The following is a 15,360-nucleotide window of genomic DNA, read 5'->3' as shown; positions in this document are numbered from 1 at the left end:
GTGTTCCCACATCTACAAATGGGGAAAGGGTGGAATTCTGCAGGTCAGACCTGCAGTGGCAGTTACATCATTGAGCTGTAATCATAGCTGAAATGAAGATTATTTCTGTAATAACTCAGTTTGGAATAGCTCAGAGTAACTCCAAGGATCATTTTCTGATTCCAAGGGAATGCATTTTATGCCTTTTTTGTTCAGAAGGTGCAGAGGAGGATGACACAAAGTGGACAGGGGGCAGATCCAGGCTCGTGAGGGGAAGATGGAATGATTAAATAAACATTAAGATAGCAATATCCCCTTTAGAGACAGAGAAGATGGGAATTCTCTGTCTTCAGGGTGCTATAAATGCAGGAAATGTAGAATTTGCAGTACAAAACCTGGAGATTAGAGAGGAGCTTCATCTGGAAGTTAAGGATGGAGGATTTTCAAGCTGCACAGTAGAGAGGAGCTGTCATCAGGAGTAGCTAAACATGGTTTATGTCCACATGTGCACACAAAAACCTAATTTCATTTCCATTCAGGTCTCTTTGTACCATTTTAGCAGTGTGAATGCTCCATAAAGGGAATGAGGATAGAATGGTGCCTTGTGTTTTTACAGCTCAGTGGGATGAAAGGGACTTGTCATAGATCAGAATCCTCAAGTAAAACATTATATACATTTCTGCAGTGGTTTGGGGCAGTGTAGTCCATCAGTGCTGATCATCAGGCAGCATGGGAGAAGACACCAGTGGAAGGAAAAAGTGGAAAACAATGATTGGAGAGTAAATAAAATGGAATATAAGTGAGCACTGGGGTGAGTCTGCATGCCTGTGCTTGCAACAAGTGTGAGAGAGCTCAAGACACTGCTCTGGAGTAATTTGTGATTGAAATGCTTTGAGTTTTGATCTCTTAAGCAGAGACTGTGTTCTTGCATGCTGTTCTGATGAGCTGAGGTTTTGCTGCTTTGCAGAACTGCAACTCTGACCTGTTGCTCTTGTTCCCAGGCACTTGGGGCACCGGCCCCAGTTCCACCCACTGAGGCACGGCTTTCATGAGTGGTTTGGGTCCCCAAACTGCCACTTTGGGCCCTACGACAACAGAGAGCGCCCCAACATCCCCGTGTACAGGGACTGGGAGATGGTTGGCAGGTAACCCAGCTCCCTGCCTGCCACTGGCATTGTCTGGGCTCTCCCTGCTGGCATTGCACACCTGGAGGGGCTTCAGGGTTCCTTCCAACCCAGACCATTCCACAATTCTGTGCTTAATAAAGATCCGACACCATGACCAACCTGGAAGTGTCATGTGGATGGTGTAGGGATGTGGAGCTGCCCTCCCAGAGCTGTTTGCTCATCCTGAAGGCTTCCTGTGAGCCTTTCACTCCACTCTTGGAAGCTGCTCCCATTCTGTGCTGAAAGACCTCTTTGTTCCTTCTCTTCCTGTTTGGAATAACATTTTGTGTGTTTGCATAACTCCCAGTCTGCAGTCTGGGCCCTTCTTGTCCATTCATTTTTCCCTCTGGTGTTGTCTCATTTCACTGCTGTTACTCCCCAGCCCTTCTCTGCTTTACTGGTGGCTGAAGATCCCTCTAAAATAATGTTTCCAAAGCAGCCCAAGTTCTGCTTCAGCATTTCTCTGTCTCACTGAAAGTTGTTGTGTACTTCTGGAATTTTATTCACATCTCAACTAGCTCTTTATGAATCACCATGGGATTTTTAAGCATTTTGCCCCTTACAGCAAAAGGCCAGTCCCTCAGGTCTGTCCAAAACTTGAAGTCATTAATTTGGATCAAGCTGTGTCACCGCTTTCTCCCGTAAGAACAATTATGGTGACATATTTTTAATATTGAAGAGGATTTGCTGAGTGTTAACTGTGTCTTGTTTGTGACCTCCTTACACAGCAGAAAAAAATCCATAAAAGGGGAAAAAAAGCCTTTTTGTGATGTTTATTCCTTAGGATTGATTTTTTTCCCCTCTCTGATTCCTTTTATCTTAAGATACTATGAAGATTTCAAAATTGATCTGAAGACAGGTGAAGCCAACTTGACTCAGCTCTACCTGCAGGTACTATTTTAGTACTGGCTTCTAAGCCAAGGTGACTTCATGCTTTTTAATTTATTTTTTTTTGAGAAATTTCGACAGCAGAGGATAAATTCATTTTTATTGCTGTTTACAGGAAGCTCTGGATTTTATTAGCAAGCAGCAGGCCAGCCAGCAACCATTTTTTTTATACTGGGCAATTGATGCTACCCACGCTCCTGTTTATGCCTCCAAACAGTTCCTGGGCACGAGTCAGAGAGGGCTGTAAGTTCTGCTTTTGGGGATGTTGGTTTTGGGGTTGTTTTAATGAATGCCTCCTGCAGCTGGAGCAGCCAACCTGAGCAGTGGTTGGTAGATCCAAGGGGATGGATCACTCCTCAAGTGTGTGTGTGCTGAAATGCATTATTTGCTTGGATTGTTCTTTCATTATTTGGCTTTAATCTGAACTGAAGCTCACGTGACCCCAGGGGGAAGAGGGGGGCTCTAAGCTCCTTTGCTGGTTGTGTGAGGAATGAAATGCTGTCTGTGGCTTTTGTATCATTAGTGCCTGTTTTAAAAGCCTGTAAATCAGACCAGCAAATAGAAAAGCACTCCTAAAAATGCAGTTTGGAGGAGGCAAAGAGCTCTGTAGACGCTGGGAGTGTTGCTTCAAAAAGTTTCTAACCATAAGGAAAGCCATGTTACTGCCTCCCAGTGTGTGACAAGGTGGGTTTGCCTCTGTTTGTGAATTTTATGGCTGAATTTCTCTGTCCAAGCCCTGACCCTCAATACCCCAGAGGGGCTGCTCTCTGCAGGCCAGAGACACAAAAGTTTGCAGGGGCAGCAGAAAACCTGATGCATGAGAAGGATTTCTGCAGCACAGGTACAAATTAAATCCACTGAACGTTGTGCTGACCCTTTTTTTTTTCGCTGCTTTAAGTGTTTTGCATCTCCTTTTGCCTCAGGTATGGGGATGCTGTGCGGGAAATCGATGACAGCATTGGGAAAATCCTGAAGCACCTCCAGCAGCTGGGGATCAGTGAGAACACCTTTGTGTTTTTCACCTCTGATAACGGGGCTGCTCTCATTTCAGCTCCCGAACAAGGTGAGGCTCAACTCAACAAACCTGGCCTTGGGAAATCTCTCTTAGATCTTAAATCTCTCTCTCTCTAAGGAGAAAAAACCCCTGTGTGGGGGGTCTGTGTTATGAGTTAGGAGAAGCCTCAAAAGACAAGAGTATTTATGTTTGGAATAATTTATGTTCAGTGCTTCTGGTCACTGTTGGAGGAGGTGTCCTTGGCCAAATGGAATTTTTCATGCCCCAGTGTTGCTGTTACCTGTGTGTATTTGCACTGTCAGGGAGGGAATATTCTGTAATTTATTGAGAACCAGGCTCAGTAACTTAGCAGGGTGTTTACTCTCTGTCTGCCAAATGCATATTTCAGCCTTCTCTGCAATTAGAGAGAGTTCAAGAGTCCTTCATTCTTTAGCTCTCATGAAAAATATCAAGAAGAGAAACTATTTTTGTTACCTAACAAATTTTCTTTTGTTTAAATGATGGTTTCTCTGAAACAAGTCACTGCAAATTGATTTTAGAACCTGCTCTCTTCTCTTTGGAGCCAGGCTTGGCTTGTGGTTATTGAACCACAGAGCAGGGAGCAACCTCAGTTCTGATTTCAGCTCAGCCACTGCCTTGACTTTGTGTGACCTGGAATCAGTTATGAGACCTCCCTGGTTGTTCCTTGGCCAGCTGAGCTCCAAGGTTGGGTTAAAACTCCAAATATTCCTGCAAAGCCCTGGCCATCTCTGAGAGTGACCATTCAGGGAATGCAGGATTATTTTTCTCACTCTTGTACCTTCATCTAATATTCTGGTACTGTAAAATTTAAAATCATGATGAAAAAATGCTATTTCTGCCTGAAAGTGTCAGATTTCCTTTGGTTACAGACAGCAGTTAACACCCTTAGAGAGAAGGCAAACACCAGTGAGGTATTTCCTGTTTGTTTGGGGTTTGTTTTTCATTTGGTTGTTGATGGCAAGGTGTGTTTATCTGTCACTTTCTCCATGTGCTGAAAAGACACTCCTAAAATTTCATCACAAATGTATATTGAAAAAAAACCACAACAAAATCACGACACAGCAAACAAGGAAATAATGACAAAAAACCCAACTCTGGCTGTATTGTTTGAAAAAGCATCCATGCAGAAATGACAATTCATTTCAAAGCAGCCTGGATGACAGTGTCTTTTTGAAATGCTGGTGTTTTGTGGGGTTTTAAAGCTTCTTTTCTGTCCCTAGGAGGAAGCAATGGGCCTTTCCTGTGTGGCAAACAAACCACCTTCGAGGGTGGCATGAGGGAGCCGGCCATCGCCTGGTGGCCCGGCCACATCCCTGCAGGAGGGGTGAGTCTGTGCCCTGGGCACTTCACACAGCCCTGGGGGGCTGCAGGGAGTGCAGAGCTCCTTGCTGAGCTCAGGGGGCTTTGCTTCACACTTTTACTGTGCCCCAAGTCCAGGTGTTTGTGTGAATAAGGAGCTGCTGCTGCCCCAGATAATGGTGCCATTTTATTCCAAATTTGCATTTAAAGGGTCTGTGCTCAACTTTGCTGTGAGCAGCCAGGGTCTGCTCTTGTCTTCCTGATCTTTTTAAACCCTTTACTCTTTTGGACCTCGATATTTTTCATGTGTTGGAACAAATTGGTGTGTAAAGAGCAGGAATTTGTTCCCCACACTCTCCGTGCTCTGAGGTACCGGGTGGTTTGACCCTCACATCTCTCACTTTGGTGCTTGATGAAAGTTCCACTCAGGGAGGTTTAGACACCACATTATTGCTCTGTGCTGCCTGCACACAAATGCAGATATGATCACTTCAAAATAACCCCCCAGTGGCACTGCCAGCCCCCCTTGTCCCAGCTCTCATTACAGAAGGATGCAATCAATCCTGCTGCAGGATCACAGGGACAGCACAGCCCCCTCCCCCTGGTGAGCATCTCTGAGCCCTGCAGAAAGTGATCCTTCATTAACTGGGCACCGTGCTCCAGCCTGCAAACTGGTCATAAATAAAACATTTGTGGAAGTTGCATTCCATTGGGGTGGTTTAATTGAGGCAGGCTAATGATAATTTATCATTTACATTTAGGAGGGACCATGAGGCAGCTCAGATCTGCAGCTGAGGGCAGGAGGGTGGTTTGGTTTCATTATTTTTCGAGAGTTCACCAAACCTACCAAGGATGGTTTATTATTTTTCTAATTTGAAATGAAAACAGTCTTTTTGTTTAAATTTAAACATTTCCATAAAGCTTTTGCAAGCCAAGTACAACAGCCCTGGGCTAGCAAAGGAGAACATGAAACTGCAGCTGAGTGTTTTGTTTGCTGGGTCCAAACTAAATAATGTGCTAAAAGTAAACATGCATTATAAATGGGGACAAGAAAATGCCCAAATTTAAAAATTCTTTCCATTGTAGTAACTCTGAGGATAATTAAGAACAGGAGGAGAGAGAAATCCTTGTGCCTGCTTCTTTTCTGCCTGGCTGGGACCCCTCTCCCAGGTAGTTTTTGGGAGCTGCTGCTTGAATTCCTGGGAAGAGGCATTTGCTGTGCAGAGATGTGTGTGCAGGGTGGGCTGGGCAGCTGAGCTGTGCCTGGAGCTCCCAGATTTTGAGATGCACCCAAAATCCCTCCTCCACCATGCCAGTATCACCCTTAAGCACATGCTGAACTTTAAATCCTCCTTATCTGCTGCTGCTGCTGCTCAGTAACTGTGATAGAAACTCACCTGTGTTTTCTGCTTGTGTTCTTGCCTTCGAGGCTCCAGCACTGCTCCCTCAGCAGCCCTGACCACAGGTGAGAGACTTGTGTCCACCACTACATTTTTGGCTTTTTTTTTTTCTGTACCTTGCTGTAGCTTCACCATCCTCTGGAGGAGTTTTAACTGCTCATCCCTGTCCTGTGCACTCCAACTAGCTGTAAAATGTGGGAAAGCTGCTTCAAATTCTCTCGTTGCTCCTTCTTCTCAGGAGCCGAAGGAAACAAAGGCTTGGGAGATCTGAACTTCAGCACAAAGCTGAAGGGTCAAGTTCTTCCCGTGCTGGGTTTGCTCCCAGGGCAGTGGTTGTTTCAATTTGAGGAGCAAGGGAAGGGCCAGGAACTGTTTCAGGTGGAACAAGTGCAGCCAGGAAAACAGAGTTTGTGTCTCTGGCCAGTGAAATCCAGTTGTTGTGTGGAAAGCTCTGTCTCCTGATGGGAATGCTCCAAGGAGAACTCATTGCAGCCTTCCAATGCCTTGGGAAAAGGAGAGAAAAGGACTTTTTATACGGACAGATAGTGCCAGGAGAGGGAGAAATGGCTGCCCACTGCCAGAGGGCAGGGTTAGGTGGGATATTGGGAAGGAATTCTTCCCTGTGAGGGTGGGCAGGCCCTGGCACAGGTGCCCAGAGAAGCTCTGGCTGTCCCTGGATCCCTGGAAGTGCCCAAGGCCAGCTTGGATGGAGCTTGGAACAAGCTGAGATAGTGGAAGGTGTCCCTGCCCATGGAACTGGATCAGCTTTCAGGTCCCTTCCCACCCAAACCATTCCATGATTCTTCCTGGCTGTTTGTTAATAATTTTATTGATACATAAGGCTGGGGGGGGTTGTTTTTATTAAAGAGTACATTAATGTGCTGGAATAAAGGAGCATCTTGATCTAAACAAGGAGTGAGGGGGACAGGGTGGGAGCACCTGCCAGGCTCTCCATGGAGCTCGGGATAATTGGTGCAGTTGGCTGGTTTGCAGGTTTTTGGAGGGGAAAGATGCCTCAGGAGTGTGTGTTGCTCTTGGCATCAACACTTGGTGAGTTCTGCTCCCCCACCAGGAATATTTATTCCCACACAAACAGCCTCGCTGCACTTCCCTCCTCGGCTCCGTTTTCCAGGTGAATTCACAACAAATCAGCGTTTCAACATTCCCCACATCACATCTGCCTTCTGGAAGGATCCAGCTGGAAAAAAAAAAAATCATATTCTATTGGTATTTGAATCCTCCTCCTCTCTCCCCTCGCCCTCCTCCCCTTCCTCTCTCGTGCCTGCTTCCTGAAGGAGAAAAGAACATATCAACCCAAAGACAGCATTGCAACCTTTTCTTCCCTATCTCCCATGGGGCGCAAATTGAAATTGAATTAGACAGGGATATCAGGTCTGCTCGCTGTGATAACTGTAAAAGGATTTTATTTAAAAACACCCTGACATTTGTTCACCCAGTTTCAAATATTTAGCTTTCCTCCTTTCCATTCCTGGCGGGGGCGACTTTATTAATTGTCGCCTTTGATTCAGAGTTAAAGCTTGAAAGCGCTGATAACAGCGCTGGGGACTATTTCTTCCAGCGCCGTGGCCCACAGCAAAAGGATTTCATTTTCTTAAAGACGTTGTGTGGATACTGAGAGTTTATTAAAAAGAAGGGAGGGAAGGAGGGGGGAAAAAAAATCCGTTCTTACGTGCGTAATACCGGCTGTTCCTCACTGATACAGCAATATCTGATCTCCCTCCGTTTATATATTATTTATTTTCTCTGGGCTGTTGCCCTCTCTGGATTTTTCTTTTTCTTTTCTTGCAAAAAAAAAAAAAAAAAGAAATAAATAAAAGGGAAAGGCAACTAGAATGAAAGAGCCCTGTTGACAGGAGAAAAATGGTAATTTTTTTTTTATTTTTTCTCTGAAAATACTTCAAAGTTTTATATAAATATTAACCTTTTTTTTTTTTTTCCCCTTTTTTCCTTCTTCAGTGTGGTGCTGCAGAGCACAGATAAATCCAAGTGGCTGTGGCATGGGCATTTAATTTCCTTAAGAAGTTTTCTCTGCTTCACGGCAAAAATGTTGTCTGAGACCAGAAACGTAATTGGATGATTAAAGAGAGTCATCTACATCTGGTGCTGGTTAATAAGGGCCAGGACAAGGGGAGCGTGGTGGCTCCCCAGGATTGTCCCCACGCTCTGGATAAATGAGGTGACATTAAAGGCACGAGCCCAGGGTCAGTGATTGCCTCTTATCAAAAGATTGAGGCGCTGGGACGGAGCCACAACAGGAAAAGTGACTTTTGGATTAGATGGAGAAATTGTGAGAGCTCTGATTACAAAAGGGCTCAGCCAGGGGCTGGCTCCTGCCGCGGGTGGGGGGAGCAGGAGGGGTTGGAGCTGCTCCTTCTGGAGCTCTGCAGGTGGGAATGAGCCCAGGGAGGAGCTCACCAGGGACTGCTCATGGCCTGAACTTCAGCCCTGGGGAGCTGCAGCTGCCCAGCCTGGGGGGACAGGGCTCAGAGGGACCTCAGCCATGTCCTTGTGCAGGGACAGGGACAGAGGGGACACCTCAGCCATGTCCTTGTGCAGGGACAGGGACAGGGGGGACACCTCAGCCATGTCTTTGTGCAGGGACAGGGACAGAGGGGACACCTCAGCCATGTCCTTGTGCAGGGACAGAGGGGACACCTCAGCCATGTCCTTGTGCAGGGACAGGGACAGGGGGGACACCTCAGCCATGTCCTTGTGCAGGGACAGGCACAGAGCAGGACCCAGGCTCTGCTCCCAGGGCCCAGTCGTGGCACAGGAGGGATGGGCAGGAACTGATCCCAGGAAGTTCCAGCTGGACATGAGGCAGAGCTTCTTTCCTCTGTGCCCACAGGGAGTGTGGAGGTTCCTCAGGAGACATCCCAGAAGTGCCTGGACACCATGCTGTGCTCTGGGCTGGGAGGTGGGACTGGATGATTAAAATCATTTTAAGGAGAAGAATAGGCTGCTCTAAAATAAGGAATAAATGTTCTCCAAATCCCATCCAAACTGGCCTTGAGCACTTCCAGAGCTGGAGCAGCCACAGCTTCTCTGGGAAGCATCTCCCTTTTTCCCTGCCCCCAGGGCCAGGCTGAGCAGGACCTTTCCCAGGCAGTGGCTATGGATAAATCCTGAACTCGAGGGCCTGTTGGTCTTGGTCAGCTGGTCCAGCTGCTTTCCCAAGGATTTCCACAGCCAGGTTTCCCCTTGTGCTTCAAGCTTTGCACTTTGTTTCCTCCCAAGGAATTGTGGCAGGATTCTTGCATGCAGCTTTAATAAGATGTGTTCCTGCCAACACCTCCTGATGAATGAAAGCCATTAAAGATTGAAATTACTGTAATCAAGTAATGTGATATTGTAATGTTAAACTTGTAATTAGGCCCCTGCATGTTGCTTTCTCCAGTTCTTTTTTTAATTTCTTAATTCTTCCTTTGTGTTCACTTTGTTCAGCCCAGCCTCCTAATACAAGGTTTAGTATCCCTTTTTTTTCCCTTTATTTTTTTGAGCCAGCATCTCACAAAAAATCGTTTATCATGTCATCATTTGTTGCATTTAAATAATTTGTGTCAGCTTAGAGGCTGGGGGTCTGTTGTGAGTGGAAGGAATCAGAGGTAAAAAGTCTTTGATAGTTCATACATTGTTCTGTTGGGACTGGACTTGGATTGTAGTCAGAAAGTGCTTTGGTACTCACAGCTGTGAGGTTGTATCCAATGGTTTCTTGTTTCCCAACAAGTGCTGTGGCTGAAAATGCTCTTTCCCTGTCACATCTTGTGCTGGTGCATCCTGGTGCTCCTGAGCTGGCAGCATCTGCTTTAATTGAGTGTGTCACTGACTAATTAAATACCCTACAACAGCTCCCACAATCAGGGAGGGAGCAAAGACTCAGAAACAATCAGGCAGAACAGACTTGGTAGGGTTTTAAAATATAAATAATTGAGAGCAGAGAGATGAGTATGGCTTCCAAGTAAGGAAAAATGGGGAAAAAAAAAAAAAAAGCCCTTGCACATCTCCATTGAAGCCAAATCCAGATGTTTTTCTCCCTTATTAAAATATGGACTAAAAATACCACAACTTTATAGTTCTTGAATTGTTGGAAATGGTTTGCAGATGAAGTCATCAGGCTCTTTTTGTTATTATCCATCTATCCCTGTGCTTTCTGGGAACTCTCTCAGGGTATTCTGCACTCCAGAGATGACCTGGGGAAGGGAAACAAATCAAGGACTTTTTTTCCCCTTGGTGTAAGTGCTGATTTTTCAATCCACAAATGAGCTGGAATTTGCTAAATTAAGTTGAGCCCTGTGAAAACACACTCCTGGAAAAGGGATACACAGGAGTGAGTAGAGGGAGAGGAAAATGGGGAAAAAGAAAGAATCAAAATGCAAATTCTCCATGGAGGCAGAGAAATAGGGATTATTTCCTTTGCCTTCTTGTTTTCAGAGGAGTTTGCTGGTGACTGCAGCAGTGTAAAGGGAGTGTTTTCAGGGAGCTTTGGAGGGAACCTGTTTCCATATAGATTTTCCTGAAGGGCTCTTTGGAAAAGTGTTTGTGTTGATTTTTTTTTGTTGCAGGTCAGCCATCAGCTGGGCAGTGTGATGGATCTGTTCAGCACCAGCCTCTCCCTGGCGAATCTGCAGCCTCCCAGTGACAGACAGATTGATGGCATCGACCTTTTACCTGCCATCCTGCAGGGCAAGCTAATTGACAGGTCAGTGATTATCCCAGAGCTGCCAGCCCTGCTCCTGGCTGAAGGGATGCCAAATTTGGGGCTGATTTTTTTTAGCAGCAGCTCAAGAGTATTTAATAGAAACTGAATGGATGCAGCAGCAGAGCTTCCCACTGCGCTCCTGCTCCGCTGGAACAAGCCGAGGTGGGAATTCCTGACATGTGGCATGTTGCCATACAGTGGAGTCTGGGGACAGATGAAAATGTCACAGGGTTAGCAGGGATCCCTGGAACAACATATGGCAGGAGGGGAGATAAAAGCCTGAGAACTGGAGCCTGGCTAGGGGAGAATCCATTATTTATCACTGCAGAAGCTGCCCAGAGCGTGCTGGGTCCTTGTCCTGTGGCAGAGCTGGGACTGGAAGCATCAGGAAAATCCTCTTCCCAAGGTCCTGGATCTGGGAATGCTTCTGCAGGGATAGATTTGGGTGAAAGACCCAGAATCTTTATGTACTGTCAGCTCTTGGGCACAGGCACCAAGATACGACAGCAAATTCTGCCAACAAATATTTTATTGGAAGCATTAGAGGTCAGGAGAGGTCTTGGAGTTGGGATTTTGGTGGGGAATTTGGCAGCCTGGGAAATCTGACTACAGTCATATTCTTTGGGAGATAGCAAGGAAACTTATGCATGGAAACATTTTTGGAGCCCTTTTCCTTGTTGGGTGAGAGTCTTTGTGCTGTGACATTCCTTTTGTGCTGTTAGCAAAGGAATGCTAACATTCCTTTTAGTCATTTATTCCATTTATTCCTTTTGTGCCTGTTGAGCAAGGAGCACACCTGAGCATTACCTGACTGGAGCCTTGCAGGTTCCTCAAACACAGCCTGGCCCATCTTCTGGAAGTTTGGAAAGTTCCTTTGTTGTTTTAAAAGGGAATTTCAGTGCAGTCACCAACCCCTTGTTTGTATTACAGTAACAGTCACTCAAAGCATGTTGTGGCTTTTTCATTCTTTCATTTCTTCCTTTTTTTTTTTTTTTTTTCCTTAGACATGACCAGGGCAAAGTTTTCACAGCCCACCAAAAACTTTCCAGGAGATGCAGTTGTTGTGTTCTTTCAAGCTTAAAAAGGAAAAAAGTGAATGGGGGGGAAAGAAATCATTTATATCACAATATTGAGTATAAGCTGGAATCCTTCTTAGAAATAGAACACTTATTTTTTTAAAAGGAAAAGCCTAAACCCTTCAGTCAGGGGGACACATAATAACTGGTCAGATATTGGCTGTTGATGGCAAGGAAAAGGAAACTGGATTCTGTGTGGAATATTTGTGGGAGGTTTTGTTGATGGCACTGGTTTAGATCAGGTGCTGCACTTTGGCAGGTCTCTCTTGCTGCCTTTATTTCACTTCCAGGTGTGTTAAGGATACAGGAAGGAGCTTTTCTGGGAGCAGCTTCCCCTTCTTCCTGGGGACCAAGTTGTTTTCCCTTTGTTCCTGGTGACAGCTCTTGGTGACAAAGGAGGGAGGCTCATTGTTTCTGTGAGGCTAAAAGAGCTCTGAGGCCACTCCTGTCATTCAGACAGGGATATTTAAATTTCACCTTGCATTTAGGGACTGGTTTTTCCAGGTGGTGTCACCAGAGTGAGTCGTTTTTTGGAGTGGCACCTGAGAAGGAAAGACAAAGGCTCCCCCTGACAGTGACAAACAGCTCCACCCTTGTGTCCTGTCAGCAGCCCAAAAGAGCTGGAGAGAAGAGCTGCACTGACAGATCAACCCCCTCTCCTGCAGATATCCCTTCCAGTAAAATTTTGTGCTGTTCCCTCAAACAGACCAGGAATGTTTTGTTGGGAAAACCAGCAGGAATGTTGCTGGGCTGCCCAGGGAACATCACAGATGCAGCGAGTGCGATGCATTTCCTGGATGAATTATTAATTAGGGAAACCTCTGGGAACAAATGCAGCTTTAGCAGCGTGTTTACATGCTGCAAAGTGAGGTTTGGGGGGAAAAAACGGAGAGGAATTAAACATCACAGCATGTCTGCCTGCCAGGTTTTTCCATGTGGAGTTTCTCAAAGATGTCATCCAGAACACGCCGGCATCTGGTGTCCTCCTGGCCACCCTGGCTGTGTGACACTGCCAGCTCCGTGGCAGAGCTGTGGGAACAGGGGCCTGAGCATCCCAGAGCCCGTGAATCCCACTTTTCCCTCCCAGCCAGGCACTTGAGAGCCATTTGACGTTGAAACCGCCACGCTCCAGAGGAAATCCCAGGGGCCGAGAGTTCAAGGATTAACAATCACTGGCAGCCAAGCTGGATAATGTTTCATTCTTGCACCGTGTGAGCTCTCAACTTGATGAACACTTTAAGAAATGTTAATTGAAAACCTTGCAGAGGAGACTATTAGGAGGCAGCCTGTTCCTGCCTGATATCCACATGGGAAGTGGGATGCCATTAAGGGGTTTGTGGCCCTTATCAGGAGGCTGGGCCAGGGCTGTTGGTGTTTCTCATGCAGCTCTGCTCTCCTTCCAGGCCCATTTTCTATTATCGTGGCAACGAGCTGATGGCAGTGAGAGCTGGGCTTTACAAAGCTCACTACTGGACCTGGAGCAACTCCTGGGAGGAGCACAGCAAGGTAATGGCACAGGGACCTGTCCTGGAGTCACCGGGATCCTGGGGACAGACACCCTTTAAACTGGGGGATGTCACCGTGCTTCAGTCTCCTCAGAGCTACCAGAGCTGCTCTGCAGGTTTCTTTTGGATATCTGTTGGATATTTCTACCCCAAAAGGGCTGTCCAGCCCTGGCCCAGCTGCCCAGGGAGGTGGTGGAGTCCCAGTCCCTCTGTTTAACAGCTGTGTGGATGTGGCACTTGGGGACATGGGTCAGTGGTGGCCTTGGCAGTGCTGGGGGAACAGTTGGACTCGATGATCTTAGAGGATATTCTAACCCAAATAATTCTGCTATCCTAAAAAACCACTCAGGTCTCCCTCTCCTGAAAATGGGGACAAAGAGAGGAAAATGAGCAAATTCCAAGTTGTTCTGAGGTATGCTCCCTTTAAGCAGCACTTAATCCCCCTTAATATTAAACCTTCCCTGCTGAATTCTGAGCTCTTGGATGTTCACCTGTGGTTGGACTCCCTGATCCTTGTGGGTCCCTTCCAACTCAGGATATTCTGTGGTGCTGGGAAAGTCTGGAGCCTGATGCCACACTGACCACATTTCCCCAAATTCCTGCCACAAAACACCTGCTGCCCTGAGCTATTCCAGTGGGAATGGGATGAGCTTGTTGGGTTTGTGATGGTTTAAAAGGAAAGCTGTAGGAAAGGCATAGTGGAAAATACAGCAGTGGTTGAAAACAGCAAAATAAAGGTGTTTAATCTGTTACCAGCACTTCCCTGAGCCCACATCACACTGTGTATAACATTTTATTTATTTTATTTATTTCCTGGCTGATCTCCTCACAGTTAGATGTTAAGCACTATTATTTCCTTTTCTTTTTGTGTCTTTCTTGGCTCCAAACTCTGGGGCATTTGCTGAGTGACAGCTTCATACGTGTGCCTTGCTGCAGATCCCTTCAGACAGGAACCCAGAGCATTAAGGCCAAGTTCTCAGCAATCCTGACAGCAGCCTGGCCTTGGAGAGGGATTGTTTGCATGATTTATTTTTTTTTATGGTTTGGGGTTTTTTGTTTGATTCTTTGGGTGTATTTTTTTGTTGTTTTTTGTTTGTTTGGGTATTTTTTGTGGTTTTTTTTTAACTTATGGAAGGTCCTCAAGGCATCACAGGTGCAGAACTAAATGCTGGTGACATTTGTGGATATAAAAGTGCAGGGATTCTTTCATTGGGATGTCCTGGGGGTAGAAGGAAGCGTCAGCTCCAAGGGAGTCATTTCCATTCAGGGCTGTAAATGTGTGTGTTTGTCTCTTTTCAGACTGCAGTGCTTCAGGAGTCAAACCTTGTTTTACAGGGAGCAAGGAGGAAAGGAAAGTTGGCTCTAGAAATGTATTTTATGCTCTCAGTGCTAATTCCACACAGATAAAATGAGATCATTCATTTGTCTTGTGTGTGAGTGAAACCTGTTCATCACCCTTGGAGGGTTTTCCCTGGGTGGGAGGGACTGGGAGCTCCTCTGTGTGTTTGGGTGAAGAGCCTCCTGCTCTTCCCACAGGAATTCTTGCTCTCCGTGGTGATAAAAGCACATACCCACACTTCCAGTTGGGAAATAAACAAACCCCTGCATGGAACTCAACTCATTCCTACATTTCTGAGTGTGGAACAGTGGTAATGGGGACCAGCTACTCCTTCCAGAGGCTCTCCCACTGTGAGCAGTGGCAGTGCTGCAATTAAGGAATATTTATTCCTTTCCAAGTCTTTGTTTAACTGCTGTCTGATAAAAGTCAGCAATTATCCTGTACATCAGAGAGACGATTACAAATCCACTCTCTTTCCTGCAGCTTGGATCACATGAGCTTGATGTGGGGAAAATTGGAGCACATTAGTGGCCAGAGCAGCCATTAACAACATGCAGAGGAAGCTGAGGCTGAGATTTGTTCCAATTCTCCTCATGTCCTCGAGCCATTAATTACAAACCTCGCAAGTTTAAAAATAGAAATAAATCAGAATGCAGAGCAGTTCCACAGTTCCCAGCCCTGCTGGAAGAGTTTCTAAGCTCACCTTACAACACAGTTCCCTCTTTCAGTGACTGGGCTTCCCAGCTGTGTTGATATTGGACTCTGGAATCAAAAAGGCCACTTTGTTTGCTAATTCCATTTGAAAAACAACTATAAATCCATGCACATCTGTGGCATTTGGAATTCTGACTGTTGGCCTGTTTGTTCAATAAGGTTGACTTGCCATCCCAGTAGAACTCCAGCTAATGAGGATTTGTTAATTGTATGAGCTTTAGAGGTCTTCCCTCATTGT

At 46.0% G+C, this 15,360-nt stretch overlaps 1 protein-coding gene across 22 annotated transcripts in view; it reads left to right on the top strand.

Moving 5' to 3' along the window:
* The window catches only part of GALNS (galactosamine (N-acetyl)-6-sulfatase), a 44,698-nt gene that overhangs the window by 6,184 nt on the left and 23,154 nt on the right, over positions 1 to 15,360 (top strand). For 16 of the 22 annotated variants that reach the window (XR_015275501.1, XR_015275503.1, XR_015275504.1 and 13 more), the window contains 7 exons: positions 981 to 1,124; positions 1,970 to 2,036; positions 2,149 to 2,276; positions 2,957 to 3,096; positions 4,290 to 4,393; positions 10,352 to 10,488; positions 12,968 to 13,070. Coding sequence is in view for 16 of the 22 variants with exons in the window: in XM_086848010.1 (XP_086704136.1) it covers positions 981 to 1,124; positions 1,970 to 2,036; positions 2,149 to 2,276; positions 2,957 to 3,096; positions 4,290 to 4,393; positions 10,352 to 10,488; positions 12,968 to 13,070 (823 nt within the window). In the remaining 6 variants the exon portion in view is untranslated. Of the gene's footprint in view, positions 1 to 664; positions 791 to 980; positions 1,125 to 1,969; positions 2,037 to 2,148; positions 2,277 to 2,956; positions 3,097 to 4,289; positions 4,394 to 10,351; positions 10,489 to 12,967; positions 13,071 to 13,418; positions 14,495 to 15,360 lie in introns of those variants that run through there. The other 6 variants (XM_086848021.1, XM_086848025.1, XM_086848024.1 and 3 more) reach the window with 4 other exon arrangements.

This window comes from Cyanistes caeruleus, chromosome 12 (assembly GCF_971803275.1).
Source record: "Cyanistes caeruleus chromosome 12, bCyaCae1.hap1.1, whole genome shotgun sequence".
Taxonomy (NCBI): Eukaryota; Metazoa; Chordata; class Aves; order Passeriformes; family Paridae; genus Cyanistes; species Cyanistes caeruleus.
Note: the sequence above shows the minus strand (reverse complement) of the source record. Positions and strands in the feature narration are given on the sequence as shown.